This window comes from Lissotriton helveticus, chromosome 5_1 (genome assembly GCF_964261635.1).
Source record: "Lissotriton helveticus chromosome 5_1, aLisHel1.1, whole genome shotgun sequence".
NCBI classification, from domain to species: domain Eukaryota; kingdom Metazoa; phylum Chordata; class Amphibia; order Caudata; family Salamandridae; genus Lissotriton; species Lissotriton helveticus.
Window position 1 is genome coordinate 957,845,480 of NC_136065.1, and position 14,737 is coordinate 957,860,216.

General features: G+C 44.1%; 1 protein-coding gene across 1 annotated transcript in view; it reads left to right on the forward strand.

The window, feature by feature from the left end:
* The window catches only part of CFAP46 (cilia and flagella associated protein 46), a 1,487,057-nt gene that overhangs the window by 218,590 nt on the left and 1,253,730 nt on the right, over window positions 1-14,737 (forward strand). Inside the window, exon 8 of the mRNA XM_078643461.1 lies at window positions 14,249-14,343. Within this exon, the coding sequence (XP_078499587.1) occupies window positions 14,249-14,343 (95 nt within the window). The remainder of the gene's footprint in view (window positions 1-14,248; window positions 14,344-14,737) is intronic.

The following is a 14,737-nucleotide window of genomic DNA, read 5'->3' on the forward strand; positions in this document are numbered from 1 at the left end:
GAAGCCACGCAGGCCCCCTGATCCTCTGCAGCCGTGACGGAACTATACCGTGCACGTGCAGATATTTCTGCTTCAAGTATCCCTCAGGCCCACGGAGGAGACGGAGGTTGCGGTCCAGCGTCCAGACGAGGCGGTGGAGGAACGCGGCGAGTCCCGACCAGAGCCCAAGCCGAGAGTCCAAGGTCCGAGGTATCCGGAGGCCCACCTGTAACTGAAGTCTGAAGTTCGTCCGTCCGTCGTCGTAGCAGTCCAGTCCAGTCCGAGGCCTTCCGTTCTTGCTGCCCGGTGAGTACCGTTGCTGGGGTAGTATCTAGACAGGGTCAATTAATTTGTCTCTGGTCCGTGGGTTTGGGTACACAGATCCAACACGAAGTGTTCACCTAGGTGGGCGCGGGTCCTGACGTGTCTCTTTATGGGACCGGTAAGTTTTGTACTGTTTTAGCAGTGCATCTAGTCATTCTAGTAAGTTTCTGTTCCAGTAAGTTCTGTTCTCGAGAAATTCATGTGTTCTGTTTTCAGTATTCCAGGTAATATTCTGTCCGAACTGTTATTTTAAATGTTATTTCAAGTGTTTTCAATGTCGTGGTATGAGTGATTTATTTTCTTAAAGTTATTATTGTGTTTATCGTGTATTGTATTGTGTCCAGATTCCAGTCTTAGTTATGCCTCTGTTCACGAAGTTACGCCAGTTAAGAACTAGAAAAGGTCTGCTCGAAGAAGCAGTTCCTGTCCCGCCTAGGGACAGTCCAGGTCATTTTATGTATCATAAGCATGGCATAAGTGCCATATTATATCTAGACTTATGGGTGGAGTACACCAAAGAATTAGAAGAGAAATATAGATGGCCTGTATCAGGTACATGGGATGCCGAGTGCATCATGCGAGTAGAAGAAGTATTATGGAAAAAGAAAGCCAGACAGTCACAGAAAGATGCCATCGAGTTATGGCGCAAAGAATCTCATAAAAGAACAGAGAAAGAAATCAGAAAGTCAGAATTAAGTAGAGAATCCTCAGAAAGAGCCCAAGAAAGGGAATTAATCGAAATAGGTGAACGAGTTAAAGCCGAACAGTCAGACAGACAGAGAAATGCCCTCATTAAGGGTATGTATCCTCTTCTTGCCGAGGGCTTGCCAAAAGCAACCCCGGAAGCACCATGTAATTTTCCGCCGCCATTAGTTCCGATTAAGCTACGTCACAAACCGACCGCAGCTGATATTTTTCTCTCGTCCTATTTGGACGACACAGTCCCAGAATATGCAAATCCTGTTCCGCCAGCTCCTGTAAATAATGTAATTCCTGTTCCTCCAGCCACCGGGGCACCTGTTACAGCACCTGTTACGGTACCCCTGGTCCAGCCTACAGTACAAGTACCCGCTACATCGGTCACTCTGCCAGCACGAAGAGTATCCGTCGACGATTCCAGTTTAGGGGCCGCGGGGGGAGGTCTTCCTGGTACCCCGCCGCCACACAAACGTGTAACATTAGTCGAGTTACATGAACGTGCGTTACAGCGTACGCCCAAATATCAGTCCGTTGCAGATATCAGACGAGCTCTTACCGAATGCCGTTATGATCCAGTCCCAGGCGATGATAATATGGTTATATATTCATTGCGTGTAAGACGGGTGACCGAATATTTGGACACCCTACCGAATATGAAAGAAGATCTAGACAGAATATATCGTTTCATCCGTACAGGAGACGATCCAGAAAGTATTGGCGAAATCATGTCTCCAAGGAAAGCTGAGACCCAGCTCATGCTATTAAAATTTCTAATCAATTGTTTAATAAGGGAACAAGATTGTCCGACTAAAGATCCGACCGAAATGAAAGTTCTGACAAGGTGGAGTGATAATATAGCCGAGGGTAGACACAAGACACTCAGTAGTATAGAAAGTATGTACAAGAAAATTCGTAGGGAAATAATAAAGTTACACGAGAAACGAAAAGCAGCACAAGTAAGTGAGAAAGAAGACAACTCTTCTACTGAAGAGGTAGACGACGAGAATCCCACCAGAATAGCGTATGTAGGTAGAACTAGACTTCCCGACCGACATTCACGCCTAGAACACAAGAAAGTTTTTCCTCCTCCAGCACCAGAACAAGGTTCTCTCGAGCAAGTATTTCAAGCTACCGATCACATTCTGAAATCACGAATCGGTTATAGTGAACTTAGTACTATGCATGAACAAGAACTAGCCCGATCAGCAGTCCGATGGATTACTGATTCTACCACTTTTCCAGATGAAATAGTGGCACAAATGTTTCTGAAACTGCCCCCAGCCGAGCAGCGACTGGTGGGTATGTATATGATCCAGCACCTCATTACACTGTATGAGGGACAATATTCTGATCCAGGTCCGTTACATGATGTTCTGAACGAGTTGCTCCAGTATAAATGGAAAGGTTTAGGTACTGATTTAATTAGTATCATTCTAGAACAGCGCCACAAATATAGAACGTTTCTGAATCCGCATTTTGTTCATGTCTCACCTCCAGACAGTAAACCATTCTACATAGATAGACAGCATCCGTTACGAGAAGTACACCCAGTTAGAGGAACGGGTGGCGATCTAGAACGAGTATTTGTTTACACCCCGATCACAAAGATGGAACTCTTAGAGATGAAAAAGTTAATTCCCTGTCACGACAAAGATCCAGCAGGGTTCCATCGCGAATTAAAAGATATGCTCCGTATGGGAAAATACACGTATCCTGATATCATTAAAATGTTAAAGGTCCTGTTGCCCGCAGGGGTATATGAGAAACTCAAGGAAAAAGAATGGGAGGTGGGAGAGAAAAAGATAGATTGGACAGCTCTAGAAGCTGAAGATAATGCACGTGTACCAGGTACCGGTCTTGGAGATAAATGTAAAGAATTACCTGAGTTATTGATTCAAGTTTTGCCAAGATTATTAGCCACGAAAAAGGAAGATTGGGATGCAATCTCAGCATGCAAACAGAAACCAGACGAAGATACTAGTGATTTTTATTCTAGATTCGAGAAATGTTTTATCATTAACAGTGGTTTGAGGACAGGTAGCGAGTCATACCCTCATCTTTTTGTTACTAAATTAGTCGAGAATTCAAGTCCACAAGTTAAAAATCGAGTATTGAAAATCGAAAGTACCTGGCAAGCTAATACCCCGTCCCAAATGCTCCAGATGCTCCAGTATCACCAGAATAGAATCAGGGAAGAGCAAGAACACGAAAGGAAACGTATGAAAGATACGAAAATGAAAGTATTAGTTGCCCAATCTGTTCCACAAGACAGTCAGAAAAGGGGTCCGAATCAAACCAGTCATCCTGCAGCTCCCGTTAAAGGGACTTGCAGTTATTGTAAACAGCCAGGTCATTTTATAAACGAGTGTGCAGTTCTGAAACACAACATAGGCACTGGTAAGACTAAAGAAAGACCACGTCCGCCTAGACAAGAACAAGTTTCGCAGACTTCACCGTCATCACAGAATGCACAACAGACAGTTCCAGCATCACAGCCTATCGCTGCAACACAGCATGTTACACAACAAATGTACCAGTATGCTCAGACAGAGTACCCAGAGTATCAACAGTATTCATGAAACAGCCTAGAGAGGGAGGTAGGCTTGCCTCTCATCGAGATACCTGTAGATCAAGAGGGTCCCTATGTTCACAGTCAAGTATTAGGGAAAGACAGAAAGTTTCTGATTGATACAGGGGCAAGTAGGACTACTATCAGTCATGACGAGGTTCCAGGGGCTCCGCTCTCAGGCTCTAGAAATGTTTCCCTTGGTTTTTCAGGAAAGCCTATTGTGAACGAGATTTCAAAGCCAGTTTCTCTAGAAGTTGGTCCATTGTCCCGAACTACTGATTTGTTACTTACGAAGTCATGTCCAGAAAATTTGTTAGGCATTAAAACATTGAAAGAATTAGGTGCAGTAATTTGCTGCTCCCCAGAAGGAATACGTTTGTTTTTAAGGGACTATAAAGGTCATTATGTATTACGTGATTTTGATCCAAGATTACTGAACGTCCCCCAGCATCTATGGGCACAAGGTCCAACTGATGTTGGTTTTATGCAAATCACACCCCATCGTGTGACTCTCAAGCAAGGTATAGTCCTGCCACGAATCAGACAGTACAGATTGCCACCTGAGGCTGTAGCAGCCTTATCCAAAATTATTGACGAGCTCATTGCTCAAGGAGTGGTTGTAGAAACTGACTCCAATGTATGCAATTCTCCTATCATTCCAGTCATGAAACGTACTGATCCAAATGCACCTCCAGTATATCGATTAGTGATTGACCTTCGAGAACTTAATAAATGTATCATACCCCAGTATCCAGTAGTCCCAGATATTTCATCCCTATTGACAGCTATTGATTCTGAAGCTGTATTTTTTACTGTAATAGACCTCAAGAATGCATTTTTCAGTGTTCCAATTCATCCAGATAGCCAGTACCTTTTCGGTTTTTGTTTAAACGGAAGGAGCTATAAATTCACACGAGCTCCTCAAGGTTTCACAGAGAGTCCTAGCATTTACAGTCAAGCAACCCTTCTTCATTTCTCAACTCCTTAGATGAGGCCCTCGGAGCACTCATGCTACAATACCCTAATTTCACGCTCCTCGGCGATATGAACTTACATATGGAATCATCTACTGATCCCCACACTATCTCCTTCCTACAGTCCTTGAACATCTTTGGACTCTCCCAACATATCAACACGGCCACTCACAGGGCTGGACATACCATTGATGGCATCTGTTCTAATCTTCCTACCCTTTCCACTTCCCCTCCATTGCCCCAAATTTGGACCGACCACTTTTTCATCCCCTTTGATATCACGACACCCATTCCTACCCCATCTAGTCCTAGACATACACAAGCCACCTTCACAGTTAACTGGAAGAAAGTGGCTGAACGAATAAAGCTTGAGTCAAAACCACTGCCCTCACCCCCCATGTTAACTGGAGATGTCGAAGTTGACTCCTGCAACTTCCACATCTGGATGCACCAAATAGTCGCGGTCAACTCTGAACCCAAAAACAATCAAGGAAAGGGCCCCAAGAAGAAAAAACCTAATGCCCCTTGGTTCACCCAGACCCTTGCAGACAGCCACCTCCTTTGCCGGAGACTAGAAAGACATTGGAGACAAGCATATGATACGACCTCCAAAACACGCTATGTCCAACAGAGGAAAGTATATCTCTCTGACATTAAAGCAGCAAAAAAAGAATACTTTACTAATCTCATAATGGAAGCGCACCAAAATCAAAAAACCATCTTCACCATAGTCAAGTCCTTCACTCATCCGAAAGCTCTCACCACCGATGTACCTCCCTCAGAGAGTCTTTGCAATCAAATAGCTGATTACTTCATTGACAAAATTATCAACATCCAGAAAGACTTTCCCCCACCCTCGACAACCATCGTAGAGGTAACAGTTAACTACCCCCCTCTCTCCAGTTTCAAACCAGTATCCTTGCAACAGACAAGCAAGGCTATCCGGGCCTGTAAATCAGGAGCACCCACTGATTCCTGTCCCCCAATCATTCTTCACCATCTGATTGACACAGTCAACCCCTACATTAATGGAATCATTAATGAATCCCTTGAATCTGGAATTGTACCTGCCGAATGGAAGAAGGCCACTGTCAAACCCCTGTTGAAAAAACAGAACAAATCATCCACAGACTTGACTAACATGCGTCCCATCTCCTTACTTCCTATTCTGGGCAAAGTCACGGAGCACCTAGTGCATGAGGAGCTTAAAACCTTCACAGAAGCCCATAACATCTTGCACCCTCAGCAATCGGGTTTCCGCTCCGGTCACTCCACCGAAACAGCTTTGATCGAACTTGCTGATTCCATCAAATTCCTACAGGATGAGGGCAAGCAAGCTGTCCTCATCCTGTTGGATCTCACAGCAGCATTCGACACTATCTCGCATGTCATCCTAATTAATCGAATGCGAGAGATTGGCGTAACAGACTCAGCCCTGGCCTGGATTTCATCATTTCTATCAAATAGGTCTCAGACTGTGACACTAGGACCACACCTATCCTGCGAAAAGCCAATTACATCTGGAGTGCCCCAGGGGTCCATATTAAGCCCTTTATTTTTTAATATCTACATGGCACCCCTCTTAGCTGTGATAGAATCACATGGGATCCTGGTTACGTCCTACGCCGACGACACTCAATTGGTCGTCACTATTGACAAACAGCGTACTGACGCAGATCTCCGGTTTAAAAACTGCCTCTCTGATGTCTTTGAGTGGCTAAATACCAATCATCTTAGATGCAATAGCGCAAAGACAGAGATTATCCCAATAGGTAAGAATCTTTCTTTTTGCCCGAAAGATTGGTGGCCCACAGGATCCGAGGCCCCTCCTAGTGCAGTTACATCAGCTAGAAATTTGGGCGTACAATTCGATTCTTCCCTTACTTTTGACGACCATGTAAAGATCACTGCCGGTCGATGTTTCGGTTTAATAAAATCTCTGAGGAAATTTTTTGATTTCCTCCCAATGCAGCTAGAAAGTCAGTCGCGGTAGCCCTTCTACTTTCCCGACTTGACTACTGCAACGGCCTTATGGCCGGGGTGAAAAAATCTACTCTCAGAAAGTTGCAGAGCTTACAACATGCTGCAGCCCGACTGGTTTTACAACTCCCCAGAAGGTCATCTGCGTCTGCAGCCCTGAATTCACTTCACTGGATGCCACTGCATAAAAGAATTCTTTTTAAACTGCTTCTCACAGTCCATAAAACCTTGCAAAACACAGGACCCCGTTACTTTGTAAATCGTTTTAAGCGCTATAACCCTTCGCGTTGCCTAAGATCCTCTGGGACTAACCTGGTTCAAATTCCCAGATTTAAATATAAGACCAGAGGCGGAAAATCCTTCAATGTTCTGGCAGCTAAAGCCTGGAACACCCTACCCGCCTACCTTAGAGCCACAGACAATGAGAACGATTTCAGAAAACTTCTCAAGACATGGGTCTATAAATTATCAGACTCCTCTGTCCTGGCTGCCATTTAGTTCTCTCTTCCATTCATTCCACTTTTCCAGCTAGTCCTCCGCAGCTCGCCCAGCGCCATGATGCTCCCCTGGGAGCGAACGCTTGCGCTTTACAAATGCCCATAAATATCAAATACCCATAAATATCAAGCACTTAAACGACAACTAGACAATATTCACATGCCAACAGACACTGCCCTGCTCCAGTATGTCGATGATCTACTGATCACAGCCCGTTCTGAACGTGACTGCGAGCGAGCGTCACTTACAGTTCTGTATTTCCTAGCCGAGATGGGGCACAAGGTGTCCCCTTCGAAGCTCCAGTTCTGTGTCCAGCAAGTGATCTACTTAGGCCACTTACTGTCCAAGTGGGGTAGGCAGTTGACACCAGACCGTATCCAGTTAATAGCGAGTCTTCCACAGCCCAAGACACAGAAGGAGGTACGTGCTTTTATCGGCCTTACTTCTTACTGCAGACAATGGATTCCTCAGTATGCATTTCTAGCCAAGCCACTGATACAGTTAACGACACAGGAGGCAGCCGTATCGACTGTCCTCCCTTGGACATCTGAACATACACTTGTTTTTAATGAATTAAAGAAAGCCTTATGCCGAGCACCTGTTCTAGCTACACCAAACTACAGTAAGCCTTTTACACTTTTTGTCACAGAACGTGAAGGTACAGCATTATCTGTTCTCACACAAGATCAAGCAGGACAGTACAAGCCTTGTGCTTATTTTTCGAGCACATTAGATCCAGTAGCCCAGGCTCTGCCTGCGTGCCTCAAGTCAGTTGCAGCCACAGCTCTAGCAATCAGACAAAGTGATTCCATAGTATTAGGACACTCCCTGACAGTACAAGTTCCACACTCCGTGGAAGTTCTTTTAAACCGAACACAGACACAGCACTTGACAATTGCACGTTTAACAGGTTATGAATTGACACTGTTCCAGCCACACATAGAAATCAGACGCTGCAACATTCTAAATCCTGCTACACTGTTACCGTCAGTTACTTCAAATACTGCCACACATGACTGTGTGGAAGTCGTTAACATTATGACTAAGCCAAGACAAGACCTGACAGACATTGCATTACCTAACCCCGACCTGACACTTTATGTGGATGGTTCATGTATGAGAACAAGTACAGGAGAACTAGTAGCCGCGTATGCAGTGACTACTGACACTGAAGTTATAGAAACACACCGTATTGACACCCTGTCTGCTCAAGCAGCAGAGCTAGTTGCTCTGACCCAAGCCTGCATACGTGCCAAGAACCTGAAAGTAAATATATACACAGATTCACGTTACGCATTCGGAGTTGTACACGACTTCAGAGTGCTCTGGCAGGAGAGAGGTTTCATGACTTCTCATGGAACCAAGATTCAGCATGGTCTCCTCATTCAAGCTCTGTTAGATGCAATACATTTACCGACAGCTATCGCTATCATGAAGTGCAAGGCACATACGAAAGTTACTGACATCATTTCCCAAGGTAATGATCTAGCAGATCGAACAGCCAAGCTTACAGCTCAGACTCCAGACATTCCAGTTAACACGACACAGACATCCATTCCAGAACAGACTACATGTATGACAGTTAAGGACCCTACACAAGATGTCATAGACATACAGTTACATGCTACTCCTGAAGAAATTAAGAAATGGTCCGAACAAGGAGGGGTCCAGACAGATCAGGGATGGGTGACGAAGGGAAAAGCCACATGGTTTCTCCCCGACTCTATGGTTCAAGTCATTATCAATACCGCACATAGTCTAGCACATTTAGGAGAAAAAGCTATGTTAGACAGTATCCAGAACCTTTGGTTCAACAAGCACTTACGAGCTGCAGCCAAGCAGAAAGTCCGTACCTGTATGATATGTTGCCAGTTCAATCCAGGTAAAAGTGTCCCGGTGGAACAAGGTGGATTCCAACCTCCTGACCACCCTTTTGAAGTCCTCCAGATGGATTACATTCAGATGGAGCGATGTCGAGGTTTCAAGTATGTCCTCGTAGTTGTATGTGCTTTGTCCAGGTGGACAGAAGCATATCCAGTTCCAGATTACACAGCCGCGACCACTGCCAAGCAGTTGGTTCGTGAATTCTTCCCCCGTTATGGACTCCCTAGGGTCGTGTATTCAGATAACGGCCAGCCATTCTCATCTGAGTTAATGAAACATGTTTCCCTTCTGTTAGGGTACCAGTGGAAGTTCCATTGTGTACGCCATCCTGAAGCAGCCGGTCTCGTAGAGAGACATAATCAGACCCTGAAAATTCGTATTGCTAAGACATGTAAAGAGAAAGGTGTAGACTGGCTAGTAGCCCTGCCAGTTGCTTTATTCTTTATGCGCATGGTTGCACACTCCAGATCAGGTCTGTCTCCTTATGAGGTCGTATTCGGCCGCCCCCCAAACATGTGGGGTACACCTAGACCCCGAAGTATTACAGATGTTTCCAGTAATATGCTGACAGATTACCTAGCTTCCTTGATGTCTGCCCTACACTCTTGTCGTTCACAGGTTGCCGCCGCATTTCCAGACAATACCGAGGTGAAACCGCATGAAATCGTTCCAGGAAACCTCGTATTGGTCCGCAATTTTGATCGTTCAAGTCCACTGGAGCCTCGTTGGAAGGAGCCACGACTAGTTCTTCTGACCACCCGCACGGCCGTGAAGTTGGAGGGCCGCAAAGGCTGGGTACATATGTCCCACATCAAGAAATTCCATGGATTGCGTATAAAAACATTTGCCAAGAACATTTCTAAGGACTGCCTAAAAATTGACTCTGAATTCAAGCCTCCCCTGTTAGAGGAAACTCCGCAGCAGGAGTATAAAAAGAAACTCAGGTCTAGTAAAATAAGTCAGCCAGTTTAATTGTCTAAGTCCCTCTCGGGTGAAACGTTTAGACAGGTTTCTGACATGTATGAGATAGACCCCCACAGTGAGAGAGTTAGTCAAAACTCTGTAAGATGTATCGTTATTCTAAGTTTCTTATTGTTTCTAAGTCTTATGGTTACCTGCACAAGTTATGCATTGCATTTATGTTTTCCAATTTCTCATGTAAATAAGTTTGCAAATGCCACAGTAGAGCACACATTTAGTGATCTGCCTCCTCACGAGTTATCCTATCGTCTTGCTATGCGTAATAACACATTCATCAGAATGTTACACTATTCACACCAGACCAGCAATGCCACTAATTGTTGGGTGTGTGGTCGACTCCCCCCTTTCCAGACACCGAAGGGAGTTCTGCCACTCTTTCCTTATCCGTTTTCACATAATGGTTCGTGTGGAGCATGGTCCATGTTAACGTCATCTTCAAATGATATGTCCCTTCTGAATAGTACATGTTTCCCAGACAAGCAAGGTCTCACCCATAGAACAGGGTTAGATCTAGAAAATGAAGTATATGATTTAGGTAATTATTCCTCGAATTTTATGGTCCTGAATGTTCAGTCCGATACTACTCCAGATTTGCCTGCTATTTCAGTACTACCAGTCAAAGGCGAATTATGTGTCAGAAAGAATGGTTCCGCACATGTAGGACATAGTGATTGTACTACTATTGTCAAATATAGTGACAGTGGGAAATCTATTTTCAAAGCCTCACGTCATTCTTATTTTGTTTGTGGTCAGACCCCATATGTTCGTCTGCCCCTTGATTGGGATGGAACATGTTACATTGCCTTCCTACTGCCACCAGTTTTTCTAGCCCCATCTGATTATCATAGAAACACACATCTAGTACACATCAGACATAGAAGGGAGATTGAGTCCCCGATTGTCGATCAAACTGAAACTACTCTAGAACAGTATCAAGACTTCAATAAAGGTTTCTTCTTTTTTATAGGCCCTGTCCAGAATAGTAAGTTAATACGTAGGTTAACCAGAACCCTTGAAGCAGTAGTGAATGAGACTACTTCTGCTCTAGGTAACTTAACTAAAGAGCAATCTGCTATGAGATTTGTCGTGCTCCAAAATCGTCTCGTTCTTGACGTCATACTGGCCGATAGAGGAGGAGCATGTAGAGTCATCGGATCTAGTTGCTGCATTTTCATTCCTAATAACGCGCCGTCTGTTTATTCAGCTATAACCAGACTTCATAAAATTGCCCATCAGTTACACCAGAATCCAGGCACCTGGACATGGTCCGGTTGGCTCTGGAGTATCATATCTGCTTGGGGATGGAAAGTATTGTCATTTCTAGGTATTGCAGTAATGATCATATTCAGTTGCTGCCTCTGTATACAATGTGGCCCTGCGATTTGCGGCATTTGTGCTACCTCTTGTATTCCTAGTCCTAAGTCCCGTTCCAAGACAATTCGAGACGAGCAAATGATGCTATATGAAATGATAGATGGTATCATGAATATAGATGTTTCCTGATGGAAACGTAGGGCACAAGGAGGGAATGTGGAAAAGTAAATTTTGCCATGCTATATGTGCCTACGTGTTCCCCATGTTATGTTATATGTGCATGATCGATATGCATGTATTCCCCTATGATCGATTAAAGACGCAATTACAGTTGTGTCCATCTCTAGTATGCCAGTTTCCAGTCCTCGTGAATACAACGAATATCAGGCCTATGTAATCCTACGTTGCCACGTTTCACAGTGTGCACGTTAATTCATTGAATTATCCCCGTTTCTAGGCCTCAAAAGGGCCCGGACTCAGATTCAGCTCCTGTCTCCTGAACCCTCTCCGAGGAGCGATACAGCCCCCACCTGTATCCCTGACCCTTAGCTTACTTTCATGCCTCACAGTGCCCGGCTCGGCCTGGCTCTGCCTCCCAGTCTGCCAAGAGTATGTTATGTTTCTAGTTATCAGTCCAGCCCTCCTTCTCTGCATTCCTAAGCTACTGAATCGCATCAATAGTTTCCGTCATGGTCTAGCCTTTATGTCTCCATGTAAGAGAAATGCTGTATTAATATTCATAGAATATTCCTCGCACACACACTACATATAGGATTATGCATGCACCAGTCTTAGTGTCTGTTAGCCTTTACCCTGATAACTTTTGGATTCTATCAACATGTTCCCTAAACACGAGATACTAGATAGGCTTTAGGTACATGTCGCTCTGACTCTCCAGACTTTCGTCTCCTCTTCTAGCGCAGAAGTCATAGCCCCCCAGCTCTCCCTAGTAACACGTCATTGCCAGTTTGCGCGCACCACTAGGTTAAAGGTCCCAGCTGCTCAGGTAGCCCCCTCCATGTTTCCGCCCCATTTATGACATATTCTGTTACGTTTGCATCACATGTCTATGTATACGCCCTGTACACACCTCTTGTTACACCCACTTTATGCCTTATCTTTCGCGACTGCTACAAACTCCGCCTACTGCTACGCCCCCTGTATTGAATATAATGTATTTTGTTTAACTATAAATATTGTGCACTGTTATTAAAGTTTGCTAGTCATTCCCAGACCCTGCCCGGCAGCTGTCGGGCCCTGCCATCCCATTCCTGTACAGGCTGTCCTGTTCCAGTCCTTTATGCTTAATTAAAGCCTGTCAACTCTAGCTACCTCGTATCTTGACTCTTATTTATTGAGCTATCTGTTTATATTGTATCCAGTCAAAAATAGAACCGGTAATTAATTATTTATTTACCACATAAGGGAAAATTCAATGGTACCATGTTTTAAGGAGTGGGCATGTGCACTTTAGCACTAGTTAGCAGTGGTAAAGTGCACAGAGTTCTAAATCCAAGAAAAACGAGTTCAGAAAAATATTGATGGGTAAAGCAACAAGTTGGGGGAAGATCACCCTAAGATTGACAGATCTAAAAGTATAAATATATACACATATAAAATATCAGACTTTACAACATGCAATCTGGTGTAAAGGCATGCGTTGTAAAGCCCTGTGTGGTATTGCAGCGCATTATAATGGTCAATGTGTTGTAATGCCCGATGTGTATTGCGTAACCCCTGTAGATAGCCTACAGACTTGGCAGGGGAGACAGGAAACCTGAGCACTTCAAAGGTCAATGTGTTGTAATGTCTGATATTTCTGCGCTTTACAGTAATGCTTCACTCCATACTGTCACAAAACACTGTTGTGGTTTCTGGCATTGGCCACAATAATAGCTAAACCTCGATTCTAGCTTCAAATATGGCACCAACTATAGTGGATATGGTACACACCAAGAGCCAGTGAGCAGGCACAATTAAAAAGTAGACGAGTGTAACAAAGTGTTGATAAGGAGACCTAGGTGAGTGAAGTGGTGTGGAGGGCACAGAGGTGCTGGGGGTAGCTGATAAGGGTGAAGAATGTCATGTAGCGCGGAGAAATTATGCACATACATTGATAGCTGTTGTTGTGTGGTCACCATGTCAGTGGTAGTGTAACAAAGGTGCCCGGGTCCCAATGCAATCAAGCACATTAGACTTCTCTGTCACTTGAGTAGTGAAAATCTAATCATAGCTGGGGTATAGAAAGCCTGTCCTGTCTCTGGGACCCGATGCCTTTGGAACTGCTGCACTAATGATAGCTGAATCCCTACATCTCAGAAACAGCTCCACTGTGTGCATGGGACAAGGGTCTTACTGGAAGCTATTATTAGCCCTTATTGAACGCTGAGGAACATTACCTCCAATTCTGGGGGCACTCAAAAAGTGGCACAGACCGGTCAGAGTGGAGTTCTGGGAGAAGCTAGCACCGCACCTGTGATGAAAATGGTTGCATTTGTAGTTCACAGTGATTGGCATCGTCAAACCCCATTTAAACTTCCTTTCAAACCGTTGTCATTAGTTCTTTTCTGTCAAATGTAGTTTTAAATCCTCTATTCGTTACCGGTTTTTCCAACAATCACTTGGGGTTTAATCTTCCCCTGACACTAATATGTGGGTTCAAATTGGTACATTTATATCATTTCGAAGCTTCTATTACACTGATAATATTTTCGGATCTGAAGGCAATGTTTGCTTTTATGGCATAATTTCCATGTTGTTGTGGGCCATTTAATTGCTGCTCTGGCTCGTAAGTTGCCCCTCAAGGATATTTTATTTGTGCCCCCATGACGTATCTTTGAAGCTTATGTTTTTTAGCCAGATTGTTTGCCAAGCTGTACAGGGACGCTTTGGCCACCCTCGCTTTGCTAGCTCGATGTATGGTATTGAGGGCAACAATAACAGTTTGATAAGTCGCGCTTCTGCAGCTGGGAATGGTGCCTTTTGAATTGAATTGTGACCCCCAGCACGAAAACCTGTCTCCACCTCTATTATTTTTATTTTTTAGGTGTTAAGTAAATTGATGGATGCTACAAAAGCTGCCAAGGAGATGAACGGGTCAGTCAAGTTATCCGTAATATATAAACTAAAGAAAATAAAAAGGTCAGTACCCAGTTTAACTATACTCCTTTATGTTAATCAAGTGTGAATAATAAACTATTATTTTTATTTATTTTAGCATTAGTTGTGCTGAGAGGCTTAGGATAAGTTATGGAACACATTTTATTTGTGACTGTTCGAAGATGAAACACCAATGAGACGCTTAACTTTATCAGATGCAGTAGGTCTATGGACACCTTCAAAGTAGCATCCTATAATAAACTCTTCAGCTGGAAAGAGAATATACATTCTGTGTTCAGTGCTTTAAAGTGAGCGACTTAAATGAATCCCGTATATGCACATGAGAAAACCTCACTGCAATATGTCTTCATATCTCTTATCATGTACACTGGAAGTTGTGAACAGAGCTGGCCAATGCTAAGCCAGGCTGGGGTTG